At 44.2% G+C, this 16727-nt stretch overlaps 1 protein-coding gene across 2 annotated transcripts in view; it reads right to left on the bottom strand.

Annotated features, from left to right (window-relative positions):
• The window catches only part of serinc4 (serine incorporator 4), a 21476-nt gene extending 5896 nt beyond the window's left edge, over positions 1–15580 (bottom strand). The window contains exons 1-6 of one of the 2 annotated variants that reach the window (XM_079340079.1): positions 15395–15580; positions 3695–3862; positions 3393–3571; positions 2317–2396; positions 1832–1925; positions 239–450 (exon numbers count right to left, since the gene is read on the bottom strand). In XM_079340079.1, the coding sequence (XP_079196205.1) occupies positions 239–450; positions 1832–1925; positions 2317–2396; positions 3393–3571; positions 3695–3862; positions 15395–15472 (811 nt within the window). In that variant the 5' untranslated portion in view covers positions 15473–15580. Of the gene's footprint in view, positions 1–238; positions 451–1831; positions 1926–2316; positions 2397–3392; positions 3572–3694; positions 3863–9516; positions 10006–15394 lie in introns of those variants that run through there. The other variant, XM_079340078.1, reaches the window with a different exon arrangement.
• Positions 15581–16727: the final 1147 nt, after the last annotated feature.

Below are 16727 nucleotides of genomic sequence, written 5' to 3'. Positions count from 1 at the left end.
GATTCCAGTTATTTCCAGCTCTGCAGCAGCTGCATGCTTCAATCATCAAAACAAACGTGTGCAGACAAAGCCGCACGAGAGAAACAGCTGATATTAGCTTACATCTAATTATTATTATCTGCAGCCGCTCTGGTTTCAGCAGCGGGATGTTTTTCATGATTCCATATGCACTAAGTGTTATTTCTTCACCAAGAGTTGATGACAGACGTGTGTGTGTGTGTGTGTTTCATCAACTCACTCTGCTTCACGCACGGCGTGACAGCGACGAAGGACATGAAGCCGCACAGCCCCAGGTTGATCCACAGCAGGCCCTTGTTGAACTGACAGGCGATGGGGTGTGTGTAGTACTTGTACATGAAGGTGAAGGCCATGGTGGCGATTGTGTAGAAGAAGAGGGTGGCACACGTCACCGCCAGATACCAACGCTTGTTCTCTTCTGCTCCGGTCAGCCTGGGAGCAAAATAAAGGAGCACAAATAAACATTTAGATTAACATTTTGTTTGATTCGATGCACTATGCCTTTAGCGTGTAAGAGACGCACGGTGGACATTGTCCTTGTGCTCATGCTCACTAACAAAGTACAGACTGTTCACCCTGCTGCCATCAGGTAAAAAGGTACAGAACCACAAGAAGCAGAACAACCAGGTTCTGCACAACAACAACAAAATTCCCGATGCAATAAGACTCACAAACTGTAAGTAACCCCGCCTCCTTCTCCTGAAAGTGACTGAAATAGGACAGACTTAACATGCACATTCTGTCCTCCATTATACACAACCTCCATGTATGTGTGTGTGCATGTTTTGCATGCATGTACGTGTTGGTGTAAATATGGGGGGGTGAGAGTGAACGTGGGTGCATGTAAAGGCTGCTGGGTGTATCTGTGGATCATGCGCGTGTAGATATCTGCATCACAGATCATTTTCTCCTCTTTGTAAACAAACCTCACCTCACTATACTCTCTGGTTGAACTTTTTATTTTAATCTTTAACTGTTTTGTACTTTTCACAGAATTATTTTTATTTTTTGTTTTCGACCCCTTTTTTTAAAACATAATGTTGTTACATTTATTTCTAATTCGTTTGGTGTCTTGAGCCAGACGCAACGACATCCATAGTGGACAGTAAGACAGCCGATGATTAAACATACATTTCACTAGAAGGTGTTTGTAATGGGGATTCACTGAGAGCTTCTTCCACATCTGTCTTTTTAACCACTTTGCTTTAAATGATTTTCTTCTTCTACTGAGCATGAGCATCACGAGTGTAGAGAAGAAGACTCAGAAGAAGAGGTTGTTTAAGTGTCGGGTACCAAACGGAGCCAAACTGCAATCAAGTGAACAGAAACTTAAAGAATTTAGGTTCCAGATGTTTAGATGGAGGATGCAGATGTTGCTGAATTCAATCTGTGGGATCTACAAAGTGATGTTGGACAGAAGATGAATCCGTCATCATCATCACGATGTGGAGGACAGACGTTTCCAGATGTGATCAGGTCTGCAGGCAGTGTGTGTGTGTGTGTGTGTGTGTGTGTGTGTCCAAGATAAACTCTGACTGGTTGAAAAATATTCTGACTGACATAAGTGACATATTTATTCCTGCAAGGGACCCAAAACGAGTCAATGAGACTTCTTTATGGCAGAATTTAATTCTAAAGAAAAAAAGGTTGGAAACACTGGTCCAAAATAAAAAAGTTAAATTAAAGTGCTTAAAGTGTCTCCTCATGAGGACGTTTCATCCATCAGCAGCTTGTTGTACCTTTTCCTCCACAGGATTTATTCCACCATCACACCTCGATGTAAACATCTCACTCTCTGGACTCTCGGACTCACCAGTTCTTGTTCCAGGTGTGTGCAAAAGCTGTGATGAGGATGAGTTGGATGAGGATGAAGGCAAATCCTCCCACCACGCCGACGTAATGCCAAGCTGAGAGAGAGAGAGAGAGGAGAGAGAGAGAGAGAGAGAGAGAGAGAGGAAAGAGAGAGAGAGAGAGAGTGTGTATCACCAACAGATTTATTGTTCACAAACAAAGTGAAATCTCTCCGCACAGGTTGATGATCCAATGACTTGTGGACCTGAATAGATTTATTTCAGGAGTGGCTCTCTGCCGCCCTCTAGCAGGTTACAGGAGGAGGTGCACTCACACTGGAAGTTTGAGTTTATTATTATTATCTTAGTACCATATGAATCCCTGAGAAAAAATTCTGGTTTACATTAAGTTATTGAGAGACATGCTTTTCACACACACACACACACAGACACACACACACACACACACACACACACACACTCCTCTCAACAACGAGCAGCGACTCACCGTGTAAGAAGGACTCTGTGGGGATGAAGAAGGCAGCGGTGCACGTTCCCAGCAGGGTGATGAACTTCAGGAACCAGAAGCTGCAGGTCAGCGTGTGGAGAGACATCACAGGTACACGTCATTAAAACCAGTTTAAAACGTCAGACCTTGTTTTCAATCTGACACGTGCACCAATCACAGCTTGAGAATGACATGCAGCATCCTCAGGCGTGCAGCCAATAGCACCCAGACACCAGCGCCCGTCATGTCGGCACAGCACATCAGTTTCCATCTACTTTGCGAGTCGTTCAGGTGATTTTGTTTTTGGAGTTTTTGAAAAAGACAACTCTTGCTTCTTTGCAGACAGCGTGTATTTATCTGCAACTTGGTGAGTCTTTTGTTTTTGCTGCTGCTGCTGCTGCCTGTCTTGGCCAAAGAGGTTCTTAATCTCAATGGGACCAACCTGGTTACATAAAATAAAAACAAAAATGACAAATATTCTGTCACTGTTTTGTTGTTTAAAAAGGTCTGTGCAAGCTTTGTGTCTCTCATTATATTGCTTTTAATAATCAGTAAAAAGTCTGTTATATTTTCTACTTGATTAACATCCAGGCTTATTCTCCGAGGATGGAGCTCTGGAGTTTTCTGGACTGAAGCAGTTTCTCTGATGAGTCTTTAATAAAATCCCCCGCCTGCTCTTACAGAGGACACGCCTCCTTCAGTGGGGCACTGGGTCGCTGACAGAGCAGCCCGAGCCGTGACCTCTGCCAAAGACCCTGAGACCTTTTCCCCCCCGAGGCTCAGATAAGAGCGTCAGTGAGAGGAGCAGCGTTATAAATCCTAATCCCAGCTGAGCGTCAGCTCTGGAAAGTGTGACAACAAAGAGCTTTAAATAGAGCAGCAGGCCGGCTCAGGTGAGCACAGAGGGACAACACTTTCTCTGAACAGGAAGTATTTCAAGATGTCCCGGCGTGAAGATGTTACACTGATGAAGTGAAAACGTGTCTTTATAAATAACTTGCACGAGATATAAAAGTACGACTTTGACGTCTGTGAGGTTTGTGTTTGGCTCCAGAGTAAAACGCCGCAGCACTGACCCGTTGTTAATGAGCGCTCTGACGTCCTGACTGGACTTCACGTCTATGAGGAAGATCGCCATCATCAGGTAGAAGCAGGACGTGCCGAAGCAGACTCTGTAGACGGCGGAGTAGCCGACCAGCATCTCACAGTGCCCGCCGCCGTGCGCCTGGTCACACACCACGTTAAAGAAAGGCACCTGGAACACACAAAGGGGGGAATCTCACAATCTGAATCCCAGTCCTGCTTCGTTAAACGTGCAGCTCCCTGAATACTCCACACGTCTGTCTCTCATGTCCCACATTGTTCTTGCTTCACTCACGTTTTCCCTCACAAGCTCAGAGACGGTCTGGGACAGCATGAGGCAGGAGACGGCGCAGCTCAGGATGTGGAACAGGGTGTACATGATCCGCGTGCTGCTGGACGACTTGACCGGAGGACAGAAGGCACAGCAGAGCGAGCAGGGAGCCGGGCCGCAGCAGCAGCAGATCTGAAGCAGAGGAGGAGGAGGAAGAGGAGGGAGGTGGATCAGCATCCAAACAAACACAAAACACACGACGAACAACCCGACAGTCAAACTCATCGTGCAGGCAGGTGATTCCTCCAGAACAATAAACCTAATGAGGTCTTGAAGGAAGCTGTGTGAAGGCTGAAACTCCTCGTGAAAGGAGGGAGAACTGTCATGTTTCTGTGTTTGAGGCTTCATCTGTGTGAAGAAGACAAATAAAATGAGCTTCTTCTAAAATCTTTAAAGACAAGGAGACACAAAGGGACGTTTTGATTTGACTCACACTGGGGTCAGCTGAACTCTGGAGTTTATTTTATGCACAGCGGTACGTGCTGTAGTGTAATGTTATTGTGTTCTCTCTCTCTCTCTCTCTCTCTCTCTCTCTCTTTCTCTCTCTCTCTCTCTCTCTCCAGGTGTTGCTTCTCAGCCTCAGCGTGCACAGCCACACCTGTAGCAGTTTAGTTTCCTGGATGGAGCTCTGAATAACAGAAGAGGAGGCCAGTGGAGCCATTCGGCTGTGTGTGTGTGTGTGTGTGTGTGTGTGTGTGTGTGTGTGTGTGTGTGTGTGTGTGTGTGTGTGTGTGTGTGTGTGTGTTCGTTCAGGTGTCCAGACACCTGAGTCCCTCTGTAGAGGGGAGAGTCTTCTTCCTGGACTCCATCGCTCGCTGTAATAGATGTTTTTGTGCTTTTTTAGTTTTGTGACTTTTATTAAGATTCGATCGGCTTCTCTTGTTTTGTGTTGTACAGTTTCCTTTAGTTTGTAAATAAATCCTTTAAACTCTTCCTTCTTTTTCGTGGGTTTTATTATTATATCGTTATATAACGTCATCATCCCCGAGTCATCTCAGAGACTGTGACAGAAAGACAAATAAAGGACTCTGAGGATGCATCACTGAGGCCAGTTTGGCAGTTCTGCACTGCTGATTGTCACATGAGGGGAAACAATGGTGAGAGACTTGCAGCCAGTCATCACCTGCACCGTATCTCTCAGAGAGACTCAGTGAGGACTTCAGACGACACAGCACGACTCAGAGTGAGCAGTTTGAGACGGGTTACCAGGAGCCCCAACTCCAGACTGAAGTTTGGAGGTCAGTCAGTCTGTCAGACGACTTGACACAGATGGAGCGTTTGGCAGAACGCGGTCAGCAGGAGATTAATCTAACGAGTCCAGCAGCATCTGGCTGGTTCTGATTCTGAAAAAAAAAAAAAATCAGGACTGAGGACGGCTGGACGTGAGCCCGACCCTGCAGATCCTGAACTAGATCTTAGGAGGCAAAAAAAAAAAAAACCTGCACGCACATCTGTCTGAAACTCTGCAGATTAAAGTCTCCAGGTCTGTCTGAAAGGTCAGCTCACTTTCAATACCAAGAGATTCAACATGACTGAGGTGAGATGCAGGAAGAGAAGCTGCTACGTAGCTCGTGGCTAATGGGGATCCAAACAAACAAGGAAATGCAACACGTGCAGCCTGAGAAACATTTTCCCCACACTGCACTATTTCTTTTATGAATGCTTTTGCAGTGAATCCAGAGTTATTAAAATCATCACGTGGACGTGTTATAATCTGATGGATAACTCAGAGGGAGATAATCCGGCGTTTTCTTATTGAATAAAAACAGAGCTTGAATGATGAATGATTCGACCCTCAGAGAGATGAATCAGCTTCACATCCGACAGCCACTCCATTCATCCGTTGGATGTCAGACTTGGCGGGTGTTTTGCTGTGGACTCAACCTAAGTGACTGACAGGGTTCACCGTGCACGGCTCACCTACGCTTGGCTGCAGAAAAATAAATCAAATATCCACAGTCACTTTAAGGCTAGCGACGTGTTTCACCTTTAGCTTCCCAGTTTGCATGCACAGGTGTGTTAAATACAAATGGTCACATGATCAGTCATCACAATATAAACATTATTCTGGGTCACAGCCTCATATATAACCTCCGTCACTGAAAAGCTGCTGCAAACCTCACGCAGCATCCCGGACCACAAAAAGTACACAAGATTTTTTTTTTTTTTTTTATCAGGCTGGTGGATTTCTCGTGTTTGTAAACTAAGAAGTTTGTATTAAATCTTCCAGTTATAAACACTGGGGCTTAATGTGCACTCAGAGACATGAGAGGTCAATAATGTGACCTTTGCAAACTCATCAAGCTCTCAGTCACTGAGATATATTCTTTTCGCTGAAATGTATGAAAATGTCGGGACGAAGACAAAATGACAAAGTAAGCTCCTTTCCGTGCAGGCAGCCAGGTGTTTGGTGAGCGTCCTCTGGCCTACTTTAAGGTTTATAATACAGGATTAATAATGAGAGGGCTCCAGCTTATACAGTGACTCAGGCTGTATACATGAAGGCCAAACAGTGATGAGTCTGACGCAAAGACTACATGTGTCCAGTGAAGACCAATAAGTGGAGCATGCTCTATCTATGAACAGAGACACAACGTCATGCCGCTTCAACGGAGCAAAATGTGACCAGATGAAGTCGGACCCGCTTGGTGTATTTGTGGCGTGCTGCAGTTGACACACAGTACACGGTTTGGGTTTTACTTAAACTGTTTCTAACAGATTGGAAGTGAAAGTACGGAGTCCGGTATGCGGCCGTCATCATTGTTTCAGCAGACGGAGCGTGGGAGGAATGAGGTCACAGGCAGGAAACAATACATTACCCAGAGATGGGGTTCTTCTAGCTTTTCATTTGGGGTAAAGCCACTGAGCGTTTTATCTAATTTGATTAAATCTACTGTGTTACAAACAGTATGAAGTTATGATTTCAAAGACTACAGCTGTTTACGCTCCGTCGATCGAATCCCACTGAGAGTGAGAAATGAAGCAGCGTAGTGAAACAGCCGTCCAGCTTTGACAGCAGCAGCACAGGAACTAAAATGTTTGAAATCAGCATGCAAACTGTCATTAGCTTAGCATATTAGCATGCTTTAATTTCTTATTTACAGCCTTGAGATACTCGAATAATATAACATTTATTACAGTTTCATTAAGCGTCCCAAAAGATCGTGGCCATAAACCTTCGAAACCACCAGAAGAACTGAGATCAACAGCTGTGTGAAAACCTGCAGTTCCTGGAGCGTCCACTAGAGGCTGGATGCAGAAGCCCCCGTAAGTCACACATGCACACCCGTGCAAAGAGGTCTGTTTGTTTACCGCAGACGTCGACATGTTTACAGCCTGCTTCAAAGAAATGAAACAGCACAGAATAGTTCCTGTCTTTATCGCTACAAGCAGGGGGGGGAATTTCTTGACAACCGATTTGTTGTCATTAATCTCAATGAAAATATGGAGTTATTCACAATAAAGCATGAGGAAGTGACCTTAACTAACAGGTGTGGACAGTGCTGATTGTTTAGCAGAAGAAGAAACAAATCTTTCAAATTCAAAAACCCTTTCCAAATCCACATTGAGTCTGAATTTTAAAGCCCCGTTTCGTGCAGGTTTATGGTCCAACTCTAAAATATACAGAAATTTAAACTTAATGAGTCTTCCATCAATCTTTTAAAAAACTAAATTCAATTCCTGTAACTCACTCACCTCAGAATAACACCTTCACGACAGTTTATTCTGACTCACCGTCCTGCTACCCCAAATACTCAGCAGAGCACCAAATGTGGATTAATCCACCGCTTAAAATAGTCCCCGACAAATACACTCGGCTACCTCCTCCTCCTCCTCCTCCTCCTCCTCCTCCTCCTCCTCCTCCTCCTCCTGAGTGACCTTTTCTAAAAGCTGCGGTTCTTAGCTCTTCTGAGAATGAATCAAAATACTTGTAGCTCTTAAACTCTACGGTTTGAGTCTTCACATGTTCTTCCAGACGAGAGTCTCAGACGAGGTCAGAACGTACTCAGAGACGATGTAACACTCAGAGACGATTCTTTAACACACTCGACCTGCTTTTACACAACAACACGTGTTTTACATTTGTGACTGGAAAAGCTAAAGTTCTGAGCGCAGCTGAACCTGCTATCTGATAATAATAATAATACTGAAACAACCATGTGTAACACATCACATGACGGCTGCATCACAAAACTCATTAACAGATCCTCACTCTGCCGTTTTCATGGGTAAGAATCAACCAACACAAATGATGAAGTCTGTCTGTGGTCAGAGAGCCGAGCCTACAGATGTTTAGCAGGAATAAAAAAGTTCAGAGGAGTGGAGAGAAGATGACCTGATGCTCGTCAGTAAACTACTCCACAAACATGACTCAGCAGATTGTTAAACCAGCTGCGACTGGGACCATCACAAGCTCCATGACGAACATGCAGATGTTCCTGATACTGATTGAACCTCTGAATTCTTAAAACGGCTCCATAATAAGAAAGCTACATAACACAGGGGCGCCTGATGGCTTAGAGGTTATGTCACACGCCCCATGTACGGAGGCTGTAATCCTCATTGCAGCGGTCGTGGGTTCAAATCTGACGTCGGCCCTTTGATGTCCTAAAATAATAATAAACCAACACACTCTTACAGCGGTTCTCAACTGGACCCAAAAGTCGGTCTCAGAGGTATTATCAGCGGGTCGTGTGCCTTCAGTCAAGTCTGACTTATTTAAAAGTCCTTTTGTTCAGCGTCTTGTTTCTGTCACAAGTTTTGCAGGACTCCGTTGAAAAAGAGGTTTTAACCTCAATGGGACTTTTCCTGGATAAATGATGGTTAAATAAATACATAAAGATGTTTTGCATCATCTGAGGTATAAAATCTGACTGAAGCTGCAAACTGCACCATCTTCAATTAAATGAATCTGATTGGTGGATAAAATCTTAAATGTGGTGCTGCTGTTTTTGCTCATATATTCATATTCATATATGTTAGTTAAAATAAATGTGTTTTTTAAATATATTTTATGATATGTGGCGATCACCGTCTATACAAACTCATAAAATCCAGAAATGATGGAAGAAAAAATGTTCGGGAATAAAAATGAAGACATGTTCCTTTAATGTGTAGATTCCACCACCAGGGGGCTCTCGATCAAAACCACAACAGCAGAAAGATGAAGTAGAGGCTAGTGGGGAATCATGGGAGTGATTCTCTCTGCTACTCCACCCGTGAAAACAAATTCCACGTTGATCGTAAACCGACCTGAGGAAGAGAATATGTTTGCAGACGAGTACGGGTATAACGTGACGTTTTTATCACAGCTGTCTTTGTCTTCACATTCGTGTTTCCATGGCTCCCATTACGACTATAAAATTACTGATTTCTCAGGCTTTGATAACTGTTGGAAATATCTGAGGTAATCTAAGCAAAAATAAAAAATAAATCTATTTGTAATTTATTTAGATATTTTTCATTGTCTCCAAAATTCTACAGACTGTACCTTTAAATGTTTGAGTAAATATTTCTGATAAGGCTTAACTATTCTAAAATAAGGAGATATACTGTATATTTCTCTTGCACCTGTATTTCTCCGCTCAGACATATTTCTAATAATTAATTTATAATTTAACATTGTTTTATTTCCCTGACTAAATGTCCGAATGCTTCAGCAGCATTTTAAAGAAGTAATTCCCTGTTGATAAAAATGAATAAATTTCACTGAAGGGTTCATAATCAATCATCATAATTCCACGAACGTGTCAAACTTTCACCACCTGCTGCTCCTCAGCTCTCACCTGATAGGCCACCATGTTGAGGAAGTAGTTGTAGGCGCCGCTGCGGTTCATCCCCTGATGAGTGGCCGACATGGTGCCGTTACACTGCTTCTCATCGGCCGCTCTCACTCTGCATTTGGCCATGAACATCCAGCTCTCCGCAGGGTTTGTAATCAGCGAGCCGTCAAAGATGGCATCCTCACATCCTCAGAGAGGCCAGGACACAAAGTCTGCGACACGCCGAAAAGAAAAAGTAAAGCTCCAGAGTCCGGCAGCTTGTCCCTGCACGCTCCTTATGCTGGATTAACAGTAAATCTCGTCCTCCTCCTCCTGGGATCCCCGCTGCAGCCCAAAGCCTGCTGCTCCTCTTGCAGCCTCACAGGGGGAGAACTTGTTTTTCTGCCCACATCCTGCGTGCTTTGGCTCGGAGGGTGAGGTGGGTGCTGCCAGAAAAGAGGGAGAGATGGTGGCGAATGCCTGGTGCCTTCACCCACAGTCCCCCCCCCCCTCTCCCCCAGTGCTCAGATTAGGCAGAGAGGAGGGGGTGAGGAGGAGGAGGAGGAGGAGGGAGAGGAGTAGGATGATGATAGGGACCATGTGTCAGTCCCATCTGTCCCTCCCTGCCCCTCCCCCAGCTGTCACACAAACGCAACAGTTGAATGGGATTGGAAAATACTGGAGTTAAATCAGCTTTACCTTGTGGGACTTTCAGATGCTTGACATCTCACTATATACCCCCCTCCCCTACCTACAGACCCCCACTGAACCCAGACCGAGAGCCCGACCCAGACCGAGAGTGTGTGTCAGGCGCAGAAAGAGGGCACGTTTATAATCCCGGACCGCAGAAAGCCTGAAGTGGGACGAACTGTGAGGGTGCATTAGTAGAAGTGCTCACAGATTAACAATCAAAACAGACTGATGGTTATTTGTGGAAACTTTTAGAGCTTCACAGAGGTAAACAAAACATGTGTGAGCTTTAAAGAGTCACTCTCAGTTCACTATTACAACATCAGATCAGAGGCTCTTTTTGGAATAAATTCAAAGCAGTTTCATGCTGCTCTGGAATAATTTCCCACAGCCTCACTTGAGTTGATTGTATCATTGTACAGTTCTTATTGTCCTTTAAAATCATGAATCTGACATTTGATTAAATCTGACAAAAAAATCCCAATTTTGCAAATTTCGTCTGTTGCGCGACTCGCCCTACTTTGCGTTCATTCTGAGGACTTTGTCGAAGGGCCCAGAGATATTTGGACTTTTTCAAATAAATCAATATATTGTTAAACAACATACAGGATGATACCAAATAAATTGGTGTACTTTATACATGTCTTAGTAGAGCTACCAGTTCACCTTCTAGTTTCTATTTTTGACTTTTTTCATTTTTGCGTTTGGCTTCTGTGGATTTGTCTTAGGAAAAAAAAAATATATTTTTTCATTATTTTTTGTAAAAAAAACATTGATAAATACGTGGAGTATCGCCCTTCAGTGAAACAATATGGAGATATGAGTTTTGGTTCAGCCCTACTTTGTTTTAAGTACCTCCGTTTATTCTGCTTCTGAAGAATCTTAAAAATAAATGAACATTTTAAACCTCTTACAAACATGTTTGTTTTAAAAAAAAGAAGAGGGTAATTTTTAAAGGCTTCATGTTAAATATGTGAACTCTATTCAAAGCACCATGATGACGTCTGAAGGCTTTGATGATCACTTGTTGCTATGTGCACGACTTAATGCAGAGTTATAAAATCGTGCTTTTTAAGTCAGATGTGAAAGCAGATTGTTGCTGGATGTGCAGACAGCAGAAAGATGCTCCCGCTGCGTCCTGTTTGAGGCCTGCAGCAGTGAAATGAAACGACTGCGTCTCTGTAATAAGCGCTGAGTGCAGAGGAGAGAGTCGGAGCAGATTTGGGTTAGTGTGCAGGGCGGAGCGCCGGATAATCCCGTCGTTGTTCAGCCGTCCTCTCAGTCAGGATGACCTTCATCAGCTCAGACGAGACGTCGGCTGCGTCCTCTTACGCTCTCTCTCTCTCTCTGGGTCAACAACAACACAGACCATCCTCACTGAGACAGAGACCGACCAATCAGACTGCAGCTCACCTGTGTCTGCAGAAATAAAGGAGCCTCTGTCTCCTGAATCACAGCTGCTCTCTCTCTCTCTCTCTCTCTCTCTCTGACCTGTTGGATTAAATCACTCTCCTCCAAAAACTGCTTTCACTTTAAATGTTAAATGGACTTTGACACGGCAGGTCACGCCTCCACATTCACACCCTGATGGCAGAGGCTGCTGTGGAGAGTCTCATTCATACACATTCACACCTACCAAGCAGTGGGAGCAACTTGGGGTTAAGGAGACGTTGGACATGTTGCTGCAGGAGCTGGGGATCGAACCCCCAACCTTCCTGTTAAGAGACGGCCGACTCCACCAACCAAACTGAGTCGCAGCCGTCCCGGGAACGATTTGCTTTCGCTTCACAACCTTTCATGTGTCACTCAAGTCTCCCTCCGTTTACTGCTGGCATCAAGTGTAAGACTCTGCTGCTCACTTACAAAACAAAAACACGAAGAAGGCTCCTCCTTACCTGAACTCACACTCGCTCCCGCCCTCTACGCTCCGCCAATCAAAGGTGTCTGATCCAACCTTTACAACCGGGTGCTAACACGCTAACTGGACTCCTCTCATCTGGCGCACCTTAAAGAAAAGCTCTTTCATAAAGGTCAGATGGTGGCCGACCCCTCTCGCCCTGCACACGGACTGTTTGAGACAGAACCTCTCTCCACATGAACAGTTTCTCCCCCTCAGGCTGTCCGCCTCATGAACAATGTCCCTGCCCTAAGTGAGATGTAGAAGTATTGTACCTTTTATTCCAAAACATTCAGGTGAGAGACAAAAAGAGGGGGGTGGAGTGGTTGACTCATTGTGGTCAAAGTCGATGAGAAATGGTCAAATGTGTCGGGGATCAGGGAAGACGTCGTTCCCATTGTTCCTTTAAAGCCATCGCTCATCCATAAGCTAACAGCTGCATAGCTACCTCTCTTTGTTTGTCTCACAGATTAGCAGAATGAGTTATTCTTAGGACCCGTCTGTCTTTGAAGACGTGTCCAAAAACAACATGCGAAAATAAACAGACAGTCCAGCAGGTTCACTTTCAAGGAACTGAGACGCAAACATGAGGTCAGCCCGGTGGAAATGTCAGCCTGGTCATCGCTCAGCTAAGAGGCTTGGACTTACAAACACAGTGAATGGAGAGTCTCTGACCGGCACGGTAAAGAAGCGTTTGTAAGATCATTAGTGAGAGGAGCTGATGGACAAAGAGGAGCGGCTAAGAGTCGTTTAAGCCCCGTTTCCACCGAGCGGTCCGGTTCGGTTCGTCTCGGTACGGCACGCATTTTGCGGCGTTTCCATAGACTAATCCCGGGAAAGATTCCCAAATAACCGATCTGTACCGTCCCACTTTTTGGGACCCTTCCGTTGGGGTGCCAAGAATGTGGAGCCGACCCGAAAAGGCGGAGCTAAACACTGCAGTCCGCTGATTGGTCGAAAGAATCGTCACTTCAGGTGTTACATCGGCAAACAAAACTCCGCCATGTTTAAACCATACAGAGCTGATTGTTTCCGTGTGTATTTGTCCTCGCCGCACGCAGCCTTCTGTGAAACAAAGCTGGATTGAGTTCTTGTCATAAAGAGTCACATGACAGTGACGGAGGAGATGAACTGCTGGATGTCTCCAGCGTTGGTTTTGTTTGGGTAGCGTTTTTCTCCTTTGTTGAATTTATTAGTTAGCTGTTAGCTGTTAGCTGTTAGCTGCTATCATGTGATGCTATTATGTAGCGGCTATCGGCATCTGGCTTACACGCCGCCTACCAAATAGGGCACGGGTGGCTGTGGAAACGGAATTGGGCTTAATCGTACCAAACCGTACCGAACCGTACTGATCCGTACCAGACTGCTGTGTGGAAACGCGGCTTTACCGACTCCAACCAGCAAACTTTGCTTCACCTGTGTGCTGCTCGAGTCATGCCATGTTGCGAGCCGAACTAACGAGTCATTGTGATACAGAAGTGTGCAATTCACCACTTCTTAAAACAAAGTGGAAAAAAGTTGAATTTGACTCTTTAAAAAGTCAAAGCAGAAACAAACGGCGTGCGACACATTTAAGGACCGAGAGCGAGAGATCCCTTTTCCTTAATCTCATCGTTGTTTATTCCAGCATGAGCGGCTGTAAACCAGTACGTCCCAGTGACAAACACGTGTTGCTGTGAGCGGTCCAGGCAGGGGCATTCCTGGGGGCCCCTTTCTCTCTCTCTCTCTCTCTCTCTCTCTCTCTCTCTCTCTCTCTCTCTCTCTCTCTCTCTCTCTCTCTCGGATAATTACTGCTGCCTTGTGGGAGAGGAGGAAGTGCCAAAGAGGACAAACAAAAGCCAATAAGCGGATGCAAATTGTCGCTTGAGTGAAAGTGCTCAATCTATGGTTTCAGGGGGGGATGGTGTAATAACAAGTTGGCTGAAGTCCAAACTGATTTACAAAAAAAAAAACAGGGGAAAGAAAAATCATTTTAGGACTCTTTCTAAAGATTTAAAAGGAGTTTTGGTTAAAGGATTTTTTTTGTTTTAAACCTGAGTAAGATGTAAGTTAAAGGATCGATGTAACAGGTGGACGTGCGGCTGCCAGCAGATGGAGTCGTCCCTCCTATAGCAGCACAAAGCATCCATTCATCACGGCTGCATGACTGAGCGCGCAGCCTGCTCGTGTTCTGGAAAATTCTACCTCCAAATTAAGGAAAGTTCATTGGAACGTTTTGTAAAAAAAAAAAGTGAATAAAAATGTCATTTTTAAAACATTCGAAACCTGTTTTCAATTCAACACAAAGAAGAGCAAAATGTGGAAACTGACCAATTGAATTCTTTATTTAAGATGTATTATTTAAGGGCTTTGGACTTTTGTTTGATCGGACAGGATAGAGGAGGAGACCAGGAGAGGGAGGAATGACGTGCAGGAAAGGAGTCACAGGTCGGACTCGAACCCGGGAAACCCATTTTGAGGACTAAAGCCTCCGCTAGGCCATCAGTGGCCCCAAAGATATTATTTTTTTTCTAAACAAATAAATATTGAATATTTTTAATATTTGATCCAGAAATTTGGGACAGATGGTGAGGGGTTCACCACTCTGACAAATAAAGCACATCAAAGTGTTTCTCCTCATAAAAAGACAACAAGTCTTTAGATTTTATCTTACAAGGTTCATGTATAAGTACGTCATTAATAAACTCTAAAGTAATCTGTCTGTCTGCACGGGTCAGAGCCAATATAATATTAGGGTTGTTGTGATTTCTGTGTCGTCAGGCAGACTTTCATTAACAGACATGATTCTGTAGTGGACAGAAGCCACTGTTTGTGAGCACGGCTCATTAATGCATTCATTCAGAGATGCAAACTGAAACTCTCCAATGCAAAGAGGAAACCAGGTTTATAAACCCGATGCAGAAACGTCGCCTCCTTCTCTGGGCACGGCTCGATGGACCGAGGCCGAGTGGAAGTCTGTCCAGGTCAGACTAATCATAATTTGACTTCCTGTTTTGGAAGTCCTGCAGGCTGCAGAGAGGTGGAGAGGGACCACCGTGCTTGTTATGGATGCTCAGTTCAAAAGCCAGCCTCCCTTTGGCTTCATTAGTGCACATGGCATGGATGACCTGCACGTCTGTGAAAGAATCATTAATGCTGAACCGTGTAAACAGCTTACATACAGAACGCTGTTTTTCAGAGAAGGCCTGACATATTTCAGCAAGACAACGCTTAACCACGCGTGCAGACGGAGCACTGAGGGAGCGCTACTTTCAAAAACACGCCAAGTTACCAACCCTGCCTTTAAATCAGCAGCTGCATCCTGCAGAGTCTCACCTGAGCCCGAAGCAAGCGTCCTGACATCACGTCTGTGAGGCGGTCACAGCTCTGCACGGTCGGGCAGCCGTCAGTCATACAGCAGGATGAAGGGGTTGACGTGACGACAGCAACACCCCTTCAGCCCAGACGCCATTCCTTTGGCCCGCTCACGACGACGCACATCTCCTGTGGGCTGATCTGAGAGAGCTGGTGTGGTTCTGTCAATGCTGACAACAACGAGCCCGTGGTTTCTCTTTCTGTTAATCTGATTATTGTGGGGGTGGATTGACGAAGTCAAAGGGCAGGAAAAGGATGGAAACGTCTAGAGACACAGGAAATCAGCTGCCATGGTTGTAAGGCTATTTGTATTTCAGAGTAAACCTCTTAAAACAAACAAGAATAGACCGAGGAGAATCTCAAAGTCCAAGTAATCCAGTTATTGTCCTTTCCTCTCATGAACAACAAAGACTGTTTTGTATGCTGATCTTTGACTTTTGTATGCAGTATTTATGTTACTATTCTGTTTGGTTTTTACTTTTTGATTGCTGTATTGCTGCTGCAATGACTGAATTTCCTCCATGGAGATCAATAAAGTCATATCTCATCTTGTTTTGAATGGATTCGAATGAAAACAAATCTTTGGACTTCTATGTGTTTGGACGACTTTACTTTAAACTGTTTGTTTCAGGCTGCAGACAAACATAGAAGGCTACATGTAGGGGAAGATGCATTACTAAAGTTAGCAGCAAAACACTTTTTTCTCACTATGCTATATTGTGTTATTTTTTTAAGTGTCTTATCTTCTATATGGCATGGAAAGCAATGCTCATAATATGAGATAATTGGATGTCGTATTGTAGTGAAAGATACACACGGCTGTGTGGTTTAGCAATCTGATCAAATTGTGCACGAGGGTTCACGTTGAGGTAATAGGTTTGTGCTAATTCAATTAGCGAACATTTGATTGTGAGGTGCAGGAACAAGGCCCTGTAGTAACACGAGCAAAACAAAGTACAACCATAGGTCTGTTTAAAAAGAGGTTCAAATGTGTAGTGATGAGAAATTATATGGAAGAGGAAGCGAGTCACAAGTGACGAGTGTTGGGGGGAAATAAACAGATAAATTAGAGAAATTCTCATTAGATATGAGCATTCATAGCTGATTGCATGAGTTGTTTCAAAGAGACTTGAATGTAATAGAATTATTATTTTATTTGTTCTTGTTATGTTTAAACACTTTACCCAACTTTGAGAAAGAAATTGGGGGTAGGAATTAAAAAAAAGTTCTTCTTCCTACTCCTTTTTGAACATGTGTACTTATAAATTATTTAAATACATATATAAATGTATAT

This window comes from Symphodus melops (genome assembly GCF_947650265.1).
Source record: "Symphodus melops genome assembly, chromosome: 3".
In the NCBI taxonomy this organism is placed as follows: domain Eukaryota; kingdom Metazoa; phylum Chordata; class Actinopteri; order Labriformes; family Labridae; genus Symphodus; species Symphodus melops.
This window is presented reverse-complemented; position numbering and strand designations above follow the sequence as displayed.